At 44.8% G+C, this 14,929-nt stretch overlaps 4 protein-coding genes across 6 annotated transcripts; 2 read left to right on the top strand and 2 right to left on the bottom strand.

Annotated features, from left to right (window-relative positions):
* Nucleotides 1-878: 878 nt before the first annotated feature.
* LOC6545283 (transmembrane emp24 domain-containing protein B) lies at nucleotides 879-2,452 on the bottom strand. The gene is made up of 6 exons (XM_001972036.3): nucleotides 2,377-2,452; nucleotides 2,053-2,283; nucleotides 1,909-1,986; nucleotides 1,486-1,749; nucleotides 1,247-1,414; nucleotides 879-1,192 (listed from the first exon to the last, which is right to left on the bottom strand). Exons 2-6 carry the CDS (start codon nucleotides 2,197-2,199, stop codon nucleotides 1,136-1,138), a joined length of 714 nt encoding a protein of 237 aa, XP_001972072.2. The 5' UTR covers nucleotides 2,200-2,283; nucleotides 2,377-2,452; the 3' UTR covers nucleotides 879-1,135.
* Nucleotides 2,453-2,514: 62 nt separating this feature from the next.
* Nucleotides 2,515-4,198, top strand: LOC6545282 (aldose 1-epimerase). The gene has a single exon (XM_001972035.3). It carries the CDS (start codon nucleotides 3,005-3,007, stop codon nucleotides 4,097-4,099), a length of 1,095 nt encoding a protein of 364 aa, XP_001972071.1. The 5' UTR covers nucleotides 2,515-3,004; the 3' UTR covers nucleotides 4,100-4,198.
* LOC6545281 (chymotrypsin-1) lies at nucleotides 4,088-5,213 on the top strand. The gene is made up of 2 exons (XM_001972034.3): nucleotides 4,088-4,548; nucleotides 4,601-5,213. The coding sequence occupies exons 1-2, from the start codon at nucleotides 4,313-4,315 to the stop codon at nucleotides 5,166-5,168; spliced, it is 804 nt and encodes a 267-aa protein (XP_001972070.1). The 5' UTR covers nucleotides 4,088-4,312; the 3' UTR covers nucleotides 5,169-5,213.
* LOC6545280 (protein SCAI) lies at nucleotides 5,204-14,909 on the bottom strand. Of its 3 annotated transcripts, none has more exons than XM_026977613.1 (9): nucleotides 14,376-14,909; nucleotides 10,143-10,292; nucleotides 9,901-10,083; nucleotides 9,610-9,840; nucleotides 9,431-9,553; nucleotides 8,345-8,790; nucleotides 8,028-8,282; nucleotides 7,761-7,964; nucleotides 5,204-7,640 (listed from the first exon to the last, which is right to left on the bottom strand). In XM_026977613.1, exons 2-9 carry the CDS (start codon nucleotides 10,238-10,240, stop codon nucleotides 7,396-7,398), a joined length of 1,785 nt encoding a protein of 594 aa, XP_026833414.1. In that variant the 5' UTR covers nucleotides 10,241-10,292; nucleotides 14,376-14,909; the 3' UTR covers nucleotides 5,204-7,395. The 3 variants fall into 3 exon arrangements, with proteins under 3 accessions (XP_026833414.1, XP_026833412.1, XP_026833413.1); XM_026977611.1 differs by having other exon boundaries at nucleotides 5,905-7,640; nucleotides 8,345-8,805; XM_026977612.1 differs by having other exon boundaries at nucleotides 5,905-7,640; nucleotides 8,345-8,805; nucleotides 10,143-10,289.
* Nucleotides 14,910-14,929: the final 20 nt, after the last annotated feature.

Genomic DNA, 14,929 nt, shown 5'->3' with positions numbered 1-14,929 from the left:
CCCACTTGGCCGCTGCCCTGTTATCTGCCGCTGTCATCGGCTGCTGGTGGGCGGAGCCAACTCTGTGCCATCGGGGATGTGGATGTGGATGTGGATGCTACTGGCTTTGGCCGGGTCCTTTGCGCCGCGTTCTTGGGGCATCATTAGTGCTGCCGAAGAGAGAAGACCCCATTTTGGGCGGAAGTGCGTATGAGCAATATTTTAACAATGGCGTTTAAAACAGTTAAAGAGCGTGTGCTGGTGTGCGAGGCCATTAGGACCTTAGTTTTGCGGTGGCTTTAAGGCCCGCAGATAAGCCTCGCATAATAACATTTTAATTTCGAGCAGCAGTGGCCACAAAAGACGCCCCAAGATACCCAGATGCGCCTGCTGCCTGCCAAAAAGGATATAATTAACAAGCCAGCTGCTGCAGAGCACACACACACATGTGCTAAATGACGTCTAGATAAGCGGCGAGCATGGTGACATGATTTAAGGTCCTGCGATGGATGGGGCAGGATAATTTGCGATAAGCGGCATGGGGGTGATTAATTTGCCAGCTCAAGTCGTGGAATGTCTTCAAAATGTCCTTTGCCCTCAGATTAATCTAATGAGCTGTGGATTAATTATTCAAAATTGCTTTTCAGCAACAAAAAGTTGTCTTGCATTTAGAAAATTACTTATTATTTATATTAAAACATTTTGTTTCTGCTTTTTTAAAACAAGTCCTTAATATATATCCTTTTAATATAATATCACCATCAGGACCACGAAATGTAACGGTTAAGTAAACTTAACTTTAAAGCTTGTAGAGCTTTTAGTAAACGAACAAACCCAAATGCTTTCGAAAAAATCGTATGGCGTACATGAAGTTATTTCCCAAATAAAACCAATCAAGTACAAAAATCTTCAATATTTTAATTGAACAAAACACACAAATGTACACTTATCACAATAAGTTTTGCTGTCTATAACTCGTAAGACATAAGTAGTCCCAATTATAAAAGAGTCTGCTCAGTTGCGCTTGATCAGTTAGCCAGTGATAAAATAAGTTACAAGAATGCGAAAGGGGTTCATCAGTAAGTATGAATGTCTTGGAAATGCGTATGGAATTTTTAAACCAATTTGCGAAGTCAGTTAAAAGTCTCTTTCCGCCTTAGATGCGACTTTTAGAGCTCGATTTGACTTCAAAAAGTTTGCGCACGAAGAAGACCTGAAAATAGTAGTTTATTGATAAAGGAAAAGCAAAAATCGTGAATATACTCGCCTGTATAGAGCACGTGATCAATATGACCACAATTTGGCTAATCGAGAAGGTTTGAATGTAGCTATTGTTGTCCAGGAGCAACGCATAATCGCGCGATTCGCGATGCCGGCTGTGCGCTTGGTAGCCCATCATATCGTTGATGTTGCGCTCCACAGTGCCAATGGTGGCCTAACGAAATAGATCAATATGAATGTTTGTTGTTGGATTTTCGGGTGTGTCTCAAAACCAGTTTAGCTTACGGTGAAGTTTTGCATGTTCAGCTGCAGCTGTTCGATCTCCTTGGCGTACTTGTCCCAGGCATCGTACTTCACCACTGTGATATAGATGTTGACCAGCTTGCCAGCGAATCGGGAGAACTGGTTGTCAATGCAGACGGAGTAGTAACCACCCGGCGACACCTGATCCGTGTAATCCGCAGTTGCCTGCCACTGGTACGGCTTTACCACCTCACCAGCAGGATTGCGGACGGCAAAACCAGCCATTCCATCGCCTCCACGCACCACCTGGAGAAAATCATATGATTAATTCGTATTCCATGATAGAATTAAAAACATTCTATGCAACTATACCAAACTCATCCCACTTTTCTACTTTATTAACTGAATTAATGAGCAACTGATTCGACGGGAACCGAAGCATTCCAAGTACAACCATCTACTTACACTGAAGGACACGTAGAAGGTGGCTCCCGCCTTGACATATTGATGGTAGCAGTCCTCCTTACCAGCATCTATGTGGACCTGAAAGAGAAACCACGTTCCCGGTGAAATTTGATGCCCTGGGGGAATCCCACAGAAAGAACCCACCTTGTAGTCCATGGCCACCGCTGGTAGATTCTCGTACCATGGTTGTTGGGCCTCCTGAGCGTTGGTTGCGTCGATTAGGAGACAACAACAAATCAGAGCAATCGGAAGTATAAGATTTAGCTGATTTCTCTGCCACGTCAATCGCATTTTGGGATTTATACTCGTCGGATTAGTGGTGCCTGGGTGGGGATGAACGCAGGGGGATCCAATCCGCAGTTTCCTCTGAGCTCTCTGTCAACGAAAGGGGAAACTGCACCGGTTAGCTAGCTTTCTATTTGCCAAATTTCCATAAACTTAAGTAAACGAATTCAATAAACAACCGACCTGTTGCTTAGAGGTGGACTATTTGGTATGTGGTATTTTCTAGAGCAGAGTTGCCAGATCTGTGCAGGCTGCAGCACTTTATATAAATAGGGGGACCTTTCCGAAATATATACTTATAATGTGTTGCCAGTGTGTTGAACATGTTCTTCTATTTTAAGCGCTTGTTAAGCTAAGAACAACAAACTGAAAATTTTGTTTTTGAACTACGGAAATGAACCCCTCCAAATGTTTATTTACTACGCACATGTAAGAACAGCTGAACTAAAATAGGTATGGCAACTATAAAATTTGAATCGCATCTACGGAGATTCAAAAAGACATTAAAGAACTACTAATCTGATTTATCACTACATTTACGTAATATTGTGGAATACGGACAATGCACAAATCTTAAAACTCCCCAAGCTGTATATACCCCTTATCGCAGACTTTCCCAACACTCTGTGATAACATCTGTTTACATACGTATGTACATATGTACACCTTGTTTGCGGCTTTTTTTGCGATAATTAATGCAAACACATACGCACTTGGAGTGCTGATTAACCTTTACGGTTTGGAGAGGGTCAGATAAAAACGCAGTGCAATTGGCACTCGCAATCATTCCACAACTGCAGCTGAAGCCAAAATGGTAAACGTCACGGAGGAGGTCTTCGCCAATGGAGCGGTGAATCCGTTCACCAAGTCGAAGGACACAATCAAGCGGTTCACCCTGTCAAACGGAGCAGGAATGTCCGTGCAGTTGATCACCCGGGGAGCCACCATTACCAGCATAAAGACGCCCGATGCCAGCGGTCAAATAGATGACGTGACCCTCGGATTTGATGATTTGGCGGGCTATCAGAGCGACAGGAATCCGTATTTTGGAGCAACCATTGGACGGGTGTGCAACCGGATTGCCAATGGCAGTTTTTATCTGGATGGAAAGCTAGTGGAGGTGTCCAAGAATCGGGACAACAAGTTCCAGCTCCATGGCGGCTTTGTGGGCTTCGATAAGGCTCACTGGGAAGTTGTGGAAGTGTGTCGAGATGGTGTTACCCTATCCCACACCAATCCCGATGGACATGAGGGCTATCCCGGCAATGTGACAGCCACAGCAAGCTTTACACTCAGCGAGGATAACTGCCTCCATGTCCAGATGAGTGCAGTGACAGATAAAACCACTCCCGTAAATCTCACCAATCACTCCTACTTCAACCTAGCTGGCCACAAATCTGGAGCCAACGGTCTCTATGAGCATAACATCGAGATAAACGCATATGGGATCACTGAGACGGACCAGTCTTCCATTCCTACCGGTGGGATCACACCCGTGGAGGGCACAGGATTTGATCTTCGTGTGTCCAGCAATTTGGGAGAACGCCTCAAGGCGCTACAACCAGCTCGCGGCTACGATGACAACTTCTGTGTGACCTTCACTCCACCACAACCAATGGTCAAGGTGGCCAGAGCCACACATCCGCCCAGCGGACGCTGGTTGGAGGTGGTCAGCAATCAGCCTGGAGTGCAGTTCTACACCTCCAACTTTATGCCGGATGTGGAACGTGGTGAGACGCCCATTCCCGGCAAGGATGGAGCTGCCTATGCCAAGCATGGTGCCTTCTGCCTGGAGACACAGAAGTTTCCCGACTCCGTGAACCACAGCAACTTTCCCTCGACTATTTTGCGACCTGGCGATAGCTACCGGCATGAAGTAATCTACAAGTTCGGGGTTTCTCACTGAGTGAGAGTCCCATCTAGCCCATATATACAATATGTACCATGTATGCGACTAATCAAGCAACTCGTAAATATTATAACCAATAAACCAAAAGAACACAGATTATGCAAAGAGGTTCGAACACGCTGCGATCGTAAAACCGTGGCAATCAATGAAACCCACGAGTAGGGCTATATATAAGGCTGTTAAAGGGCTTGGAGTTGTAAATCAATTGAAATGATGCTCCAGTTGGTGCTTATCGTGCAGTTCGCTCTGGGACTTGGCCAGGATATCGGCTCCCTGCGAATTATGAATGGCACTGCAGCGAAGGCGAAGCAGTTGCCTTACCAGGTTGGACTACTCTGCCACTTCGAAGGATCCATGGATGAGCCCAATCTGTGCGGAGGCACTATCCTCAGCGATCGTTGGATTGTAACCGCAGCCCATTGTCTGCAGGATCCGAAGTCTAATCTGTAAGTAATCATACAGCTGTGATTTATATAATCATTATTCTCACCTACTTAGGTCAAAAGTGCTGGTCCACGTTGGTAAGGTGAATTACTTCGATGATAAGGAAATCGTGGTCAACCGGAGCCACACCATCGTCCACAAGAAATTCGATCGAAGGACCGCGTTGGACGATATAGCCCTGATTAGATTGCCCAAGAAGCTAACATTCAACAAGCATATCCAACCCGCTAAGTTGCCCAGTGCTAGGAAGACATACACAGGTAGCAAAGCCATCATTTCGGGATGGGGTCTGACCACCAAGCAACTGCCCAGCCAGGTGCTCCAGTACATCCGGGCGCCCATCATCTCGAACAAGGAGTGCGAGAGGCAGTGGAACAAGCAGCTGAAAGGCAAAGGCAAGAAGTCCGTGCACAGCTCTTTAATCTGCATCGATTCCAAGGAGGGTCTGCCATGTCGCGGCGACTCCGGAGGTCCGATGGTTCTGGACGATAGCACCAGAACACTGGTGGGAATCGTATCCCACGGATTTGATGGCGAGTGTAAGCTGAAGCTGCCCGACATTTCCACGCGCGTTTCTTCCTTCCTCAAGTGGATCAACTACAATACTGGAGGACTGAAATAGTTGATGTGGATTAAAAGATGATTAAAAGTCGAATCTCTTTTCAAACGTGTGCTTTATTCTTATTACTTCATACAAACTCCCATACACTTTCTCGTTCTCCGTTCCATTTTCATAATATTCTCTTGTGGCTTTGCTAAATTTGTTATCTTTTCTTAATGTTGGTTTCGATTTGTATGTCATTTGTGACTTTGCATGTCGTTTAAACAATTTGTTTATGATAATGTTTAGATGTTCTCGTTTTGTGGGCTTTGTTTACGTGTGAGTGTGGTTAATGTTGCTGATTATTTGCAATTCTTCCCCTTGCTTTAATTTACCTTATTTGTTCTCGCTATTTCGTAAATGCAGTTCTCAAAATGTACAAAAAAAAAAAGAGTGAAAATGATAGAGTACAATGAGTGTGAGTGATATAATTTGGTTCTTTCAACGATTCCTTTAGTATTTTCCCTATATGTACAAAAAGTGTAAACGAAATTGTGGAAAAGCTATACAATTTGTTAGTTAACAAAGCGAATAAGTTGATAAGAACTCGGCTGAATAAATTAGTTTTCGTTTCTTTTCGTTTTGTTTGTAGTTTTCTTTTTTAATACGGCTGCTTGAAGACTTCAGAAAAATTTGTTTGTAACTAGCGTAAAATTTGTTATCTTTCGTTTAAATATATAAAAATGCACATATTATTCGTAGAAAATAATAAATTTAAAGTAATTGTTAAATTGTTTTTGGTTTTTTTTTTGTAATTTTTTGGTAAGATTTTTCCTTATTTTCGTTTGCGGCTTGTCTTGTAAAAATGATCAAGTAATTTACTATGCGTTCAACTAGTTTTATTTTCGTATTGAAATATATATGCCTTTTATATATATAATTTTGTAACTTTCAATATTGCGTTTATCATTTGCCTATAAATCCATAGAGTTAGTGTGACTTGTAACTATACGTTATCATAAATATTTATTATTACGGTGACCTGTTCCAATTCACAGTTTATATCGAAAACCGAAAACCGAAATGGAGTTTTGCGGCATTTTGGAAAATGATTCGAGAACAGATTTTCATTCGTTAGTTGAAGTGTAAATTTTGTATGCATTTCCTTCGTATAAAATGTTGGTTGGGCTTTTTGTATTTTACTTTAACATACGCAAAATATATTTTGTATATTTTCCATGTTTCACTTAACTAGGGCATTATGTATACGTTAATATTAATTATTACTTTTGCTAAACTTTGCCTTCTTTTTGGTTGTTTTACTTTTACCTTTATTTTTAAGTTTTTTCGTTTTTTCGTTTGCTTGTTTTTTCCTTTGTTGAAACAGTAACTTTCAGTCATCTTGTAATCATAATAGATACATATATGCAATATTACATACGTACAATAATATTCTGGTTTCGTAATTTCAATTTGTTATGAGCGCCGCGTACAATGCATAAAAAACGCACCTCCTTTCTTATATAGTGTGTCGTGTCGTAATTCACATTCGATTAGGTTTCTCTCAATATCGGTTGTATAAAAGCTAAAATGTTTCCGCTGCGTATGACAAAGTTACCTATGTATTTTCCCGATTCGATCGGGCGATCCAAAAAGTGCGCTCTCACAATTTTCATAAAAATTTCCCGCTACCCCGCTCAAACAAAATTTGATTAGATAATCGGTTTCGATTTTCATAAATTTGTGAAAATGCTTTATGGCTTATCATTTTTTCCATTTCATCATCTTTTGGCAGTTATCGTTTGTTAGGTTCTTTTGACATGTTTGTGGTTGCTGTTCTTGTTGCTGCTGCGATATCGGCTGAATATCATTGATTTCTCGTATGTATATCTTCGTTATCGTTATCATTAATTATATATATGCTAAGCAACTAACATTGGACCATTTCCATTGCGCGACGCACTATATAAGAAAACTAGCTACTTGATTAATTTACCTTTATCCATATATGCATATATATTATATGTATATTATACTCGTATTTATATATTTATATTCGTATTATAATGCAGTACGTTGCGTTACGTTATTGAAATGAATTACGCCGGCAGCCGGATCCCTGCCAGCGAAAGGAAACGGAAACCCATGGCCAGCGACGCCCCAAATCTCAGGCCCAGTTCCAGGCCAGCGGAAAAGTATTGTACAGCGAAAGCATCCATCCGGTCAAGTGCCTCTCGATCACCTGGAACAGCTGCTGTCGCAGGCAGATCCCCACGGCCACCACCACGACTACGGCCGCAAAGAGTCATCAGTCGCATTCCGGTCCCTCCGAGAAGTGACCACGCACATCCAGGGCCGAGGCCAGCTGAAAGATGATGTGCGACAGCGAGGGGTGCTCCAGCAGTTCGTTCGCCGGCAGCTGCGGCTCACAACGTGGTCTCATGTGCCGCCCCCGGAATCCTCGGTGCAGGCGCAGCACCACATCACAGAAGACGAAGCGGAGGATCAGGGTGCGCAGGAAGTCGTCGCCGAAGAACTGCACGTAGGAGGAATCTGCAAAGCGGTATGGATTAGTGTGAGATACACAATAAGCATATCTAGTTCGTATATCTATCTCTATCTTGAAAAGAAGGATAAGTATCTCAACAGTTGATAACCCGACAGATAACGCACCTATGAATCCAATGCCCTGCTCGATCTCATCGATGCGACACCGGGTGACAAGGCGCGAGGCCTCCGTGATGAAGCGATCCACGTAGGTCTGGCAGCGTTCCCAGTGGTGGATGGGCACGTCTCCAACGTTGCAGATGTAGCAGAGGGCGGTGAGCGGGGAGTGCAGGAACAACGTAAACAGCGAGCCGTGATGCTGGACATCAGCTGAAACGAAGCCAAAGGAATATAAGTGTTTGGCCAGCGGGTGGTTAAGGGTAGAGATCCTACCCTGGAATGCGGGCGGCACATCCTGCGGGGACATGAGCACCACCAGCGGCTGGCCAAAGTAGCGCGGTATGTGCTGAAAGACAAACGAGTTGTCCGAGTCGATCACAACGAACATTGGCCGGCGTGTGAACGGATACAGATCACCCGGATATAGGCAGTGGTTCTCCTTGTACGATTTTCCACGGCAGGACAGCCCACCGCCATCCACACTGTCCCGCTTCACGCTGGTGGCCAGGCCGCCCAGCTCGTAGCCAACTGGAAGCAGTGAAATGATTACTATAGCTAACAGCATCCATGGAATGGTGGTAAGTACTCACAATCCTCGGGATGTTTGGTGGTGGAGAAGCAGCCATCGGCGGACATGTAGAGGAGCAGGGCACCGCCCAGCGGCAGCTCCTTGGAGCCGCTGGCGAGGAACACCAGCAGCTGGCTTATCGAAGGTTTGTACAGCAGATACTTGTGGGGATTGTCTCGAAAGGCCCGCCCGTTCTCCATGTAGCCCTTGGAGCCCGGCACTCCGTACGGCGGTATACGGCTGGCCGCCGGACTCGCGTCGTGCCCGTGGAGTCCGTGGGCCATGCTCAGTGGATTCGTGGTGGACTCCGTGGGCTCGCGCTCCAGCGTCTGCAGCATCCGGAACATGTCCATGGTCAGTTCCGAGAACTTGGCCTGCTCGCAGGCGGAGCCCACGATCAGGATCTCCTGCAGGCTGAGCGTCATGTGCGGCGAACGCTCGCAGGGCGGCGTCGTCAGCGGCGACAACCTAGAACCGGAACCACTGGACACATCAGTCAGGGTAGTCGCACTCGTCCTCAGGCGGATGGCGGGGCCCGTGCTTTCACAGAAGAATTGAGAATGCGGCGCACTAATGAGGTGACAAGGGTACGGGAGCGGGAGTGTTTCGTTTTCTCGGCGGGATCGTGGACCAAATGATAATGAAATGATAACATCTTGTGGAGTGTGTGTGCGGTTCGGCAATGAAACTGCGGGGAAACTTAGGGAAAGTATCTAGATACTTATGCATTTTGGTTTAATAATAAATAGACACTCCCTTTACTATCGAACAGTTTCGTTGCCACACCTGGAAATTGTGATTGGTTCGACGGGTGTTTTTGGGACAGAGATCATGGTTAAAGTGCGTGACAAAATGACAACGGTGAGTGTTCTTTGGTGTTTCAAGTCTTCTGTGATAAGCACAACAAATGAACATAATCAACGGCAACGGAACTCAAGCAAAACTCGTATACCTACGCAAACAGAACAGGGCATATGTACATATAGGCATATGCGGACAGATAGAGGCTATACACTTGGCCACCCACAAGCTGTCCAAACTCCTCCTCCGTCGACGAAAGCACGGGCAGATACGCGTGGTACGGACAGAGGCTGTGCCAACGACTCACCTGTGCGACAGGATGATGGGATTGGAGTCGGCGTGCAGGACGGCCACCGCCGCCTCCGCCTTGATGAAGCCCTTGATCTCCTCGAGCACCAGCGACCACTCCAGATGATCCTCCGGCTCGTAGCTGCGGGGAAATCTGGGGATTAATACGGAATCAAAAATGGGCCACCAAGTAATTACGTGTTGGTGTACTCCTGTATTTGTTTTTCCAGCTCGGTGACCAGCTCCCGCACCAGCTTCATCTTCTTGAGCAGCAGGCACACCACAATGAATCGGGCATAGTAGCGCAGCTTTTTCACCATCAGATCTGGTCGATCCTCCTTGGCCGCCCGCGAGTAGTAGGCCCGACCCCTAATTGCCGCATAGAACTGATACGCCTCGTTCAGGTAGTTGGTTTCGCTGGTTCTTAAGCTACAGAAGATGGATTCATATGTTAGAACTCCTTCACAGTTTGTATGCCATCACACTTACTAATAGTGATAATAGAGCTGGCCAATCTTGCTTGCTATTTCGCCGATCTGCCAGCGCTTCAGGCCATACTTGGAGTCCAGTACCATGCGATGTTGCTGCTGGAACTTCCACAACTTGGTGTAGACATCGAAGGTGCGGCCGAAGTAGGCTTGCCACTGCCGATGGCCATACTGAGGCAGATCCCTGCAGATATATAGCATTAGATACCATCATAAAAGATACTTTGTGTATGTACCACTCACCTGAGCCCGTTGAAGAGCTGCTTGGACTTCTCTAGCAGGTGGCAGAACTCCAAAACTAGCTTGCGATCCTGTTCTTCCGTCGATTCCATTTTCACCATGCCGTTCTTCTCAACCTCCACCGCAATGTGTTATGTCTGTGAATTGGTTCTGCTGCAATGGAAGTCATTCATTTGATGAAACTCAAGTGCTTTTCGTAATTCCACAGAGCTCTGGTCATTGAGTCTATGAGCTGTGCCGCCACCGATAAACAAACTGAATCATGCAATTTTTTCGATATGTATCTATGTATCTACCCATCCATCCATCCCCATTAACATCTATCTATCTATCTATCTATCTATTGGTGCACGTATCTATACCAAATGGGAGGTGGCAGGCTGACTGCCCACTTGAGATTCATTCAGCCGCTCGTTGAGCCATTGTTGATGTGGATAATGTGCATAATGACGAGGATGATGTCAATGGGCCTGCTGCTGATGCCGGGACTTTGCTTACAATAAAATGAAATGCCAATGCGGCTTTTTTGCCCCACAAATACTACGCGTATTAAATTTTTAATTTTTATGTTCTCCAAACCAACGTCGAATTCAGCATTCATTTGCTTTGTTCGGCTCGGTTTTCTAAGCCGAGGCAGCGAACTTAAAGTCATAACTGAAAGGATTCCCGATCTGGATGCCGATTCCAATACGAATTCAATTAAAATTTCAATTTGGTAAAAACAATTATGTAGCCTTTTAAGTGCACACGAACAGATGGATGAGATGACCCGGATGGGAGATGAAATGGGATGGGACAATCGTTATACTGGCTATGCATCAAAAGCTCAATTAATAACGCCCGACCAGGCGACCAGGCGAAATTGTTTGCACAGAGAAAAAAAAATAAAACACACAAACACACGTACACACATACAGGAGCGGAGGAAAAACCCGGAAAATGTCGAGCAGGGCAGAGCGGAAAACAGAGTAAATGCACAAAAGGGTCGGCAGTGCAAATGGCGCCGCAGCGGCCACATTGATTTGGCTTTGGCCAAACTAGGTCGTTCCACAGAGCACAAAAACTTTCAATATGAGCTCATCAGCCAGCAGCCCAGTGCAGAGAGAGAAATCGGTATGAATATGTTTAGTTCAGTACCTAAATCACGTTTTTGAAACCCTTTCATCCCTTAAAAAATTAGTATATTTTTAAGTTAATAGATTATCACTTTAGAAGAACTTTCAACTGACTTTTCAAAATTTTCTTCCTGTGCATCTAGAACTGGTAACTGAAGATGGGAGTCGGTGGCTGGGAGATGGAGTATGTGTAGTGGCAACTGGAAAACTGCGTCAAATATGCGTCACCTCTGCGAGGGTCCAACCAACCAACCAACAAGTCGATGTGGGGCACACACAGCGAGGCAGGACACATTTATGGCGCCCTAATCAAATTAAGCTTCCATTTAGCGCGTTAAAATTACATAATATGAAAATTACGCATACGCAGCGTTAGCAAACAAGCAGCGAGTGGAGTATCAAAACAAAAACAAAGCCAACTAACCAGCTCGCCCACTCAGTGACAGACTGAATGACAGACTGGCTGGATGCTCCTCCTCCTGTTGCTGACTTCATCATGGCCTGGCTATCATCCTCGGCAGAAGTTAACCAACATCATCAGCATGTCAACATGTGGAAGCCGGAAATGAAGAAACACAAATACTAAGCAGAGTCGTTGCCACTGCCATGTTGCTCATTAACACCCTTCCCCTCGCCGAAGGACTCCTGTCCCGGCTCCCCCCACCCCGCCGGGACATCGTCCTCGTTTTCCCACCCCCCAGCGGAGGCACACACTCGCAGTTGGTGCAGGACTGCGTCAGGATGTCGTCCTGCCACCAACAAGTGCGTCGCAATTGGAAACTACTGAAGGAGTCATTTAAGCTTAAATCATATTTACGTTTTTATCGAAACATAAATGCGAAGACGATTTCTTTCTTCAAAATAATTAAAATGCAAAGTGTTATGAAATTTGTATCTTAAAAATACTTTAATCTTATAGAATAATCTGAATAAGAATAATCTGAATTAGAATAATTTAATCAAATAGAATACTATCTGGTGACATTTTATGCACTAATTTATATATAAACTTATTCCTTCAGTTTTTGAAAGGACTTTTTGTTTCAATCCGCGACATTTTTGTCGCCTGGCTGGAGTCAGTCAGTAGTTAACGTGGCAAAGTTTTTCCACTTTTGTGCGCTGTTGCGTGTTGTTGTTGTTGTTTTTTTGTTGTTGTTGCCGTTGTTGCCTGTGTGACAATGTGTACTACAGCAGCAACAACAACAACCACTACGGGAGTGAGTACAACTGCTGGGGAAAATCCCAATCCCAGTCAAACAAAGCGTGCAAAAAAAGCAAGCGGAGGCGGAGTATGCAACGCACTTTGGCGCCCATCGGCAGCGCGGCGGGGAGGGGGGTGCCGAAAGGGGTGCAGGGGGTTCGGTGGGCGGAGTGGGTGGAGTGGGCGGTCCAGTCGCGCTTTTGACTGACTGCCAGTGCGTGCATGTGTGGGTGAGTGTGTTTTTCAATGCCCGCCAGCACTTCAGCAACAGCAACAACGCCACAGTACACGGCGAAAAATATTGAAAGCGCCCCTAAGATCAAATAATTTTATTAAAATAAAAATAGAAAAAAACAATATATAAAAGCAATAAAAACATTGCTAAGCTAACATCTGAAAATAGCAAAATATGTTGATAACTTGGACACTTTACTTTGCGCCATTTAAAAAATTGTTGATTTTTTCAGAACTCAACAAATTTTGTTGGCGTGTAGTATTAATTTTAAACATTTTGGTTTTTTTCCAATAAGATATTATTTTTTACAGTGCGAAAGCCCAAACTGATCAATGGAACATGCATTGTTTGAAAAAAGTTGTACTTAACGTTTTTTGAATCACTTTTTTTTGAAAACCCAGGTAGTTTCGAAATTGATGCGATTTTTTCCGCGTGGAGCGAAACTATTCGCTGCACCGCGCTGCTCCTTGCTGTTTGGCAAAGCTGCACATTTTTTCCGTTTCGCTCCTTTTCTTTCGCAAAGTGCGAGTGTGTGTGTGGGTGTGGGTGTGTGTGTGTGGGTAAACAGGGAGGCGCCGGTGGGTGGGTGTGGGCGGTGTGTGTAATCCTTCAAAGGCATTGTAGGCTACACATTTAATGGCATTTTGACGCTGCCGCCGCTGATAATGATGTTGTCGTACATGCAACGTCCGCATCCGCAGCAAACTTCAAGTTGTCTGCTCCCTCTGTTCTGTTGTCCTGTTGCCCCCCGAAAAAGGACCTCCCCCAGCCACAGCCCCTGTTCAGCCGCTCAGCCGTTCAGTCATTAGGACTTATGAATTTCGGTTTAACAATTGAGCGGCTCAAAGTGCGATGGCGGGGTAGGTGTCTGCAAAACTTTGGCATAGTTCAGACTTCATAATTAATGGCAGCGTAGCTGGGAAAAAAAATAATTCCAGAACGAGGCGTGCATACGTACATATAAAAACCAACTACTTGAGTGGGCCAACTTTGCCCTAATGATACAGACAGACGGACAGGCAGTCGGTCCGAAAGTTACAATTCTCATATCTAGCATCTCGCTGCAGAAAAAGTTTGTCAGGAGCAGGACCAAAAACCGGATGCGAGTGACCAGCGGAGAACTTTTCCCTTGGCCCCCAGGACACTTTTTGTGAACTGTTCGACTGTCGCCCGGGGGCAATTTACATTTCACATTTAATTGGCAATTTCTATTTATCGAAATTGATCTCGCACCGAAGTGGACGAAGGATGTTTGTATTTTAGCTGCCAACTGTGTACTGAAGTCGGAAAAGTAAATATATCAGGCGCACAGTATGGAATAAGTTCGATGGGCCATTTTTAAAGGTTTCTATTTGAAAAGCTTAAAATTGGAAAAGGTAATGAATCGGCAGCACAAAAGTAATCGAAGAAAAATGTGAAGCTAGCGGGCAATATAATATCTTATTTATTTACAAATATATTTTTAAAAACGTCAAATAAATTTAACTTTTTCAAAACAGGATTTCCCATTTCTCCTATCCTTCCAGGTATAAAATAATAAATCTGTGCTGTTTCTCCCACTCCCCCTCAGATTTACATAGTAAAAGGCATCAATATTTGTACTATGTGCCAAGTGGAAACAATCATAGTTCTTATTTGTTGTGCTTTAGTTTTCATTTCCCAGGGGAAACCCAGCGCGCACTCACCTTTTCATTGTTGTATCTGCTGCTGCCACCAACAACAACAGAAACAGGAGCGTATGCGGATGCGGAAGTCGCAGTCGCAACCTCTGCTAGCAGTCGCGTCGCCCTGCACTTGACATATGTTTTGCCGGATCTGTTCAAGATCGTATTCTATAGCTTAGCGCTCGAACACTTTGCCACTTTTCACTCACTGCACACACGCGGGGCACTTTTCTTTTTATTTTATTATTTTATTTTTTTGCCGGCTTGCAAGTTGCCCTTGTTGGGAATTTCACAGAGGACTTGGGGGCGATGCGAAAACCGTTCTCAATCTTTAGCTGATATTTGGGCAATATCCCGGAACTGGAGCATTACGTGCTGGGGGGATAAAGCGGGGAGAGCGATTGTAAGTGGAGAAAGCTGCGACCGTCGCGTTTGGCTGCACAGTATTGAATTTTTTCGCATTTACATTTTTAACGAGGAGGGTTGGGGGTTGGTATTGATTTTTTTGCCACTTTGACAGCTGCCTGGTGCCAGCGGTGGCCGACAGAGGGCGTCGCTGACAGTTGCGAAATTCG

Source organism: Drosophila erecta, unplaced genomic scaffold (genome assembly GCF_003286155.1).
Source record: "Drosophila erecta strain 14021-0224.00,06,07 unplaced genomic scaffold, DereRS2 tig00000021-arrow-pilon, whole genome shotgun sequence".
In the NCBI taxonomy this organism is placed as follows: Eukaryota; Metazoa; Arthropoda; class Insecta; order Diptera; family Drosophilidae; genus Drosophila; species Drosophila erecta.
Note: the sequence above shows the minus strand (reverse complement) of the source record. Positions and strands in the feature narration are given on the sequence as shown.